Source organism: Vicia villosa, linkage group LG4, assembly GCF_029867415.1.
Source record: "Vicia villosa cultivar HV-30 ecotype Madison, WI linkage group LG4, Vvil1.0, whole genome shotgun sequence".
NCBI classification, from domain to species: Eukaryota; Viridiplantae; Streptophyta; class Magnoliopsida; order Fabales; family Fabaceae; genus Vicia; species Vicia villosa.
In genome coordinates, this window is record NC_081183.1 from 174,396,199 (window position 1) to 174,404,051 (window position 7,853).

General features: G+C 30.7%; 1 protein-coding gene across 1 annotated transcript; it reads right to left on the minus strand.

Moving 5' to 3' along the window:
• Window positions 1-2,283: 2,283 nt before the first annotated feature.
• LOC131600348 (bidirectional sugar transporter SWEET1-like) lies at window positions 2,284-4,645 on the minus strand. The gene is made up of 6 exons (XM_058872524.1): window positions 4,447-4,645; window positions 4,322-4,358; window positions 4,049-4,144; window positions 3,633-3,912; window positions 3,175-3,294; window positions 2,284-2,849 (listed from the first exon to the last, which is right to left on the minus strand). Exons 1-6 carry the CDS (start codon window positions 4,478-4,480, stop codon window positions 2,670-2,672), a joined length of 747 nt encoding a protein of 248 aa, XP_058728507.1. The 5' UTR covers window positions 4,481-4,645; the 3' UTR covers window positions 2,284-2,669.
• Between the last annotated feature and the right edge of the window lie 3,208 nt (window positions 4,646-7,853).

Here is a 7,853-nt window from a genome sequence, read left to right on the forward strand (position 1 = left end):
AACATTATCGCACCTTCTTTGCCACATACATCTTCCCTATTCTTTTATAATCTCTACTCTCTTATATTATTTCTTTTTCACCTTCTCATTTTTATGTAAATGTTCCATATTTCAGTTTCGTTTTTATCGCACATCTTCTTCTCTAATCTCTCAACACCTTTTATTTTTCTTTTTCACCTTCACTAATCTTTCGTCTCTTCTATTTTTTTTCATTGTAATAATTTTTATATTATTTTATGCTATTATTTTATGTTTAATATTCCACTTTTGTCTAATTTAATTTTTATATATTAAATGGAAAATTGTTGTGAAAATATGACGAGTTTTGTTGTTATTTGCTAGTGTATGATTGTCTAAATACAAAATTATGTTGTCATCTATATGTGTATGTATGACTCAATAAAATATTTGTAAAAAACCGAACCAACCGAACCGAACCAAACCGCATTAGTTTGGTTTGGTTCGGATTTTTTTTAAAAGCCAACCAAACCAAATCAAACCGCACTATTTTTTCTCTTGCGGTTCGGATGATTTTTTTCGTCAAAACCGCCCAAACCGCACCGCGAACACCCCTAAACCAAACAAGAGAAGTTCTACTCTTCTCTTCAACTTCTCTCTCTCTTCAACTTCTCTCTCTTCTTTTTCTCCTCTACCAAGCACACCCTATATGGTGGGTGTTGGCAAATCTCAGGGTAACAAAACTTGGTCTGGTTGTATTCCTAACCTGGATTTTGTTCCTTCTTGCATTCTGCTGGTATTAGTACCGCCTTATTCATGCATGAGGTGTCTTAATAATGTTTTTTTTTGTTGATAGAAGTCAATGCAAAATTGGGAGCTAAATACTTGTTGTTCCATAAACTTTATAGTGTTAATCGAAATTCTCAACATTCATTTTTGACTTAATGACAAATAGCACCAGTAATTATTTAATTCCAAAGATTTAACTTAACCATAGCTTTTTTGTTTGTTCAAATAATTGAATCACAGCACCAATCGTTAGTTGGTCCAGTGGTGATTGGCGTTAGACTTGGTAGGGAGAACCACGGTTCGATCCGCCGCAACTGCGATCGGGAGGAGGATGAAACCACTTGATGTCAGAACTCGCCCTCGAATCAGACTAAACCGGTAGTATAAAGCCAAAAAAAAAAAAAAATTGAATCACAGCTATCCTACATCATCCTACTCTCCTAATAATTCATTTGAGGTTCATTTTGGACCTTGATATTGCCCATAAAACTATAATTGACACTTGATATTAAGAAAATTAAGACTTCTTACTTCTAAATTAAAACTATACTTTCCAAAACTTTCATTAATCCTAAATTTTACATTTACACCATTGATTTTCACATCACTAAAAGTCTATTCGTCTCAGCTTTAAAAAAATGATTTTTTTTTTATATTTTTCAAAATCGTTTTTTAAAATATTACAAGTTTTTTTATATTCGTTTTTTCTAAAATGAAACACTAATTTTAACATCCTATAACATAAACATACGTTATTAAAGACCAAAATTTAGTCAAAATCACAATTTTTTAAAAAAGTTATATTTCAAAAATAATTTTTATAAAAATTTATGAGAAAATAGGTGATGCACTGACAGTTTAAAAAAGTTTTACACTGTCAACCAATCACGACCATGTATCAGGATAAATCAAACTGTAATTTTAAAAAAGTTTATATGACATGACAAAACGATTTGTTTCTATTGGATTACACCGTCAGTGCACTACCTTTAACCTCAAAATTTATTTGAAATAGCTTCAAAATTAAATAATTTTTTTGAAATTTTGATATATTTTTTTCATAAATAGATGGATACCTAAAATCACATTTTAAGAATAACTATTCAAACAAAATTTTCATTCGAAATTTTTATAAAAAAAAATTTATAATTTTTTTTTTACAAAATTATATAACACTATGAAAATCATTTTTAAAAAGAAAAAAACCAAAGTTGCATAATCAATCCCTTGATACCAATGCTATTTCTAGAGTCAACATTAAACATAAGAAACAAATTCCTCATTCATTCAAAAACATCAAACAGTTTTGTTTATATTTCTTTAAACATTTTCATCATTAAACAAAATCTATAATCTCAAAACTCAGTTGACTTTTTATGTAACAATAAATCTTAACCGTAAGTGTTTTTTTAATGGTGTATTTTAAACATCTCCTAACCAAAATTTATACAACAAAGACTACATCACAATAAACACAATGCTAATCACAATCTATCACTATACGCAAATCCTATGGATCACATCCTTCTTTCACCGTCACTATTAAAAATGTTATGAGTAAGATACCCAAATCAAAACCCATAACGTGATAGGTTAGAATATACAGAAACTTTTCCCAATCTAATCCATTTTGTCCTTTGTTTGGATCATGTCATCCTCAAATTTCACGACAAAAACTTTCATTACAACACAATACAATTTTCTAGATTCTTTCACTTTTCAACCAAAACCAACGTTACATAAACTTGTTATGCAATACTATGTGCTATATACTAGAAAATTACAAATACATTTCTGGTTTTTTCAACTAATACTCTAGAACTAAAATACAAACAAACCATTGATCCTAGAATACAAAATAAAACAGTACTTGATTGGTGTGTGACAAACATAACCGAGGTTAATGTTCTACATGTTTCAAACTAACACGTGTCCTTAGACGTGTCCCCTTTGAGTTCCTCTTCTCCCATTGGCTTTGCGGTGCCCATTTCCATTGATTCTTCTTCTGTTGTTGTCTTTGCATTATTCCCTTTATTCCCACGATATATCAAATACAATATTAGTTGCAATGTCCCCAAGAATGACCCTACACCATTTGGTACCTACAAATAACAAATTTACCCCATCACTTTGTCACTTTCTTGCCAAATTCATTGCAAAAAATGCTAACAATCATTCATAACCTATACATCAAAGACACGACACTAAGGACACGACACTAATCCAAATACGACACTGACACATGTCAAATATCATACAGTCTAACTTTCATGAAAATATGATTGAAAATGTATCTTGACATGCGTTTGTGTCAGACATCAAATATTCTAACTTAAGATATTGATATGTGTTGGTATCAGACACAAACACGCGTCAGATACCAGACATTCTAAACTTATATGATCGAAGGGATTATTGTGTGCTTACGGCGATAAATGGATCACGGCCTAGAACACCATAGATGAACCAAGAGGTACCACAAAGGAACACAAATAGTGAAAGGAAGAATGGCATGAACTCCACACTTTTTGTTTTCACCACCAATCTCTGCACACATCAAAATCAAAAATTAAATTAGAAACTTACCAAAAACAAATTATACAAAAGGGCACATTTGTAAATTCAACTTTGTACATAAAAGTAAAGAACATACATAGTTTGTACAATAATGAAATCAATGATTAACAAATAGGAAAACTAAGTTACCAAAAACAGAAACAGATTCATGCATTAGGCATGATGCTTAATTTAGCTAAACACTTAATCTAACCTTTCTCACTCAGATTAAATGACTCTTTTTTTTGACTTATTTGACTTATATGACTTATTCAAAGAGTTAAAAAAAAAGCAATAATTAACATAAAAAGTGTGAGCAAAAAACTTACCATAATAGAGAGAGGTGAACCATACATAATGATTGAGAATATTGCAGCAGCAAAACCACAAAACACTTTCCTTGAATTACCATGCAAAGCAAAGAGTGAAATGAAAACAACAGCTGCAAATACTGTTATCACAAAAGCAAATAAGCCACTTATTTTCAGCTTCTCCTTTTTTGGTGCATATAGGATGAAGATGAAAACGTATATGATTTCAATCACTGCTCCTGTTCCATTGATTATTGTTACTAGTATGTTGTGTGGTGACACAAATGGTAAACCATACCTGAAAATTGTTAAATCAATACTCAAATCAGAACATAACATAACCGCCGCAGAAAATAAAAAGTGATGAAGATAACCGCCGCAAAAATGAAGAAAATCATATCAAGAAAGAAGAACAAGGAAAGAAAGTTAGTTACCAAGAAGAAAGAAGACAGTTGAGAAGTGTCATAATGTATGGAACACCAGAGAATTTCTCTGTTGATTTCTTCACAATAATCCTCTTGAAAGTGATTCTGCAAAAGCAAAATCAACATAAGTTTCACTTACTCAAACCTTGAAGTTGAACCATGTGAAACAAAACGAAAAAGATCAAATTTTTATACATGATAAAGAATCAGAAACGAAAAAGATTAAAAGGGTTATTGCAAAATGATTCATAGAGTGGAAAAGTTGAAAGAAATGGATCATACATTGGAGCCAAGAAGAGGAAAAGGCCAAAAGCGTTTCCTGCATAACATAAAGAAAATGAGAAACAGAGAAAACAGAGTTCTGAAAAACAAGAACACATCAAGAGAGAGGATTGTTATGAACCTACCAAATATACCAAATATGAAATGAGCAATATCCATGATGTTGTTGATGATGATGATGATGATGATGATGATGAAGGTTTAAGGATATTAGAGAAAATATCCTTTGAGAGTGGAAGGAGAATTGAGAAAGAATGAATTGGTTTCTTGTTTTTGTGATTGAAGAGAAACTGACAGTAATGAGTGGTAATGTGCAGTTGGAATAGCGAGTATTTATAGCAAAATGGGGAGATTATTTTATACAGAAAAAATGAAGAATTGAAAGGTAACTAACTAACTTGTGAGAAGGGTTTTTGGTTAATCTTTTTGATTAGGTTGATATGAAGTGTGTCTTTAAATTTAAAAAAAATTGCTATTGGGAAAGGTTTTAATATCACGGTATCAATAAATTTCTATTGTTTTATAATAAAGAAAGAATTGCGATTAATTTATACCGCGACGAGCATAATCACCTTTAAAATATCTATAATAATCAAAATGACAAAAATCTTTATGCAATTGCGACAAGCGAAAACAACTACGACAAAACTGTATTGATAAATTTCAATCGTTTTTAAAATAAAGAACAAATTGCGATTAATTTATACCGTAGACCACAATCACCTTTACAATATCTATACTAATTGAAATCACAAAAACTTTTACGCAACTACAACGCGCGAAAACGACCGCGATAAAACTGTATCAATGAATTTAGATTATTTTTATAATAAAGAATTAATGCGATTAATTTGTACCGCGACAATCACAATCACCTTTACAACATATATATTAACTGAAATCACAAAAACTTTTACTAACCGTAACGCGTAAAAACGATTGCGACAAAACTATATCTATAAATTTAGATTATTTTTATAATAAAGAACAAATGTGATTTATTTGTACCGCGTCGACCACAATTACCATTACAACATTTATACTAACAGAATCACAAAATCTTTATGCAATCACAACGTGAGAAAACAATCCTGACAAAATTGTATCGATAAATTTCGATTGTGTTTTTAATAAAGAACAAATGCACTTAATTTGTACCAAGACAACTACGATCACATTTACAATATTTATATTAATCAAAATCACAAAAATCTTTACACAACCGTAACGCGACAGACACTTTTGTTTAAAATTTGATTGGAGGATGAGACCAAGGCTTGAGAGAAATTAAACACATTTTAAAGAAAGTGGTTTGAAATATACTCCATCCATCCATCGTGCTTTATATGTTTTTAAGGATATTTTTTATTTATCCGTATTCAAAATTATTGTAATTATTAGAAATTGAACCTAGTAGAAGAATTTAGATTTCTACAAATAATTGTAGTAGCATGCAGAATAATTCATATATAGTTTGGATGGTCCACCAAAAAAATTTACTTCTCAAATAACATAACATTGCCTAATTACTATAGTACATTTAACACATGGAATGTTGGAATGTAGTTACTTAACAAAGCAACGAGTAACATGAGACACCAACTTCTTATATAGAGTCCTAATCCTTACAAGATTTAGGTTTCAAATAGATAACATAAAGTTGCCTAATTACTAGAGTACATATAAATATGGAATGTAGTTACTTAACAAAGCAATGAGTAACACGAGATAAGAATTTCTCAAATAGCGTCCGAATTCTTACAAGATTTAGGTTTCAATACATAGGAAAATTTGAAGTTTAGGTTTCACGAGATAGAAAATTTAGGCTTGTCATTCGTCATAGAAACTATGAGGTTCACAAAGAATAATACATGTCATTTAAAAAAAAATATTTAAAAACTTTTGTTAAACATAGAAGAAATTCAACCCATATTACCTTTTGCAACACCCTAATCTGAAATAATTTCAAATTATCCTCCTTGGTGTTGTTTGACGAAAATAATGACCCTCGAAAACATGTGACCTCCATCAATACATATACAACGATTATTGGTGGAACTGATTCTCTTAAGTGCAAACTTCTTTTTGAATCCTTGAAAGAGGTGACCCTACTAGTATACGATGTTGGGTGAGAATACAAGAATGCAATGACCTAGAAGGGATGGGGAGAAAATAGACCTCTCAAATAAAATTTACCAGTTAAAAATAGTTTTGAAAACTTTAAGAGTTTGACAAACGAAAAGTAATTTGTGTGGCGAAAGCAAAGTGCGTATGATGTGATTATGCTTATCGAACAGTATGTACACAATAACTTGACCAGAACAATATAAAGATCAAATCAAATAATTAACCAGAAGATAAAGAATCAAGCAAAATATTGAATTGATATTAAATTTACACAAGACGTATATTTGTACAAGTTAAATACGTTATAGAATCTAACACCATAGTTTTCAGCCTTAATCAACTATAAGACAAATCAAAAGTGTCGATTCTAACAAAATTTACACTTAACCAATAAATCACTACCAAGAAAAAATTAACCCTAATGACATGCAATTTTAGGAAAGCAATAAAAGCAACCTAACATGCCAATCTATGAAATTAAAATAGAGAGAGAAAAGTGTACGTCAGATATATAGTGGTGTAGCTATCGTCCTCACTAAGCTTAATCCACTCTCCAATTGTATTCCATTGAGATTTTTTGGTTTTCCACTATAGTTTGGCAAATTACATGATGGTTAGTACAATCACAATATCCAAATTTATGCTGGAAATATAATATTCTTCTATCTAGATTTCTTCACATGTACACGGTATCTAGACTGAATCCTTGCAGAATCTTTACTCGAGATCGTCTTGAATCTTCCAGCCCCAACAATCCTGCTCCAAAGTCCCTGTTCTGCATCAATCTTTCCTCAATCCTACCAATATCTTAAGCATTAGTTTGTCCAAAGATTGAGAAGAACTCACACCTTATCTATAAGATTCCACACAATACTACCAAAGTGAATTTAGAGAGAAGAACCCCATTCTTTTCTACTAGACTTGTCAAAACCATCTATAACACCACACTCCTTGAAAATCTATGAAATCTCAAGAAAATTTTCAAAGAAATATTAAACATAAAACATAATCTCCTTAACAATTAAAACACTCAAAAATGAGATTTAGATCCACACGAAAATGGAAGTAGAATGAGGTAAAATATTAAAGAAATTGTTTGCAAGCACTCAAAAAGATTCAAAATTCTTTTAAAAAATGAGAGAACAAGTGAGTTGTGAGTTTTCAAATCAATAGCGGAAGAATGTGCCTTCCAACATTATGAGAGCTTTTGTGAGAAAATGCTTTCATATGTCATGGAGATCTAGCACAAAAATAAGTGAAAAATGATGCTTAATTCGAGGCATAAGCAAGAGGTATGATTGAAGTTAGAAAATTAAGTGATTGGAATCAAGAAGCAAAAATATATGAGCATCCATTTGTGTTATTCGAGTTACACAACCTCGAATCACATAATTTGATCATAAAA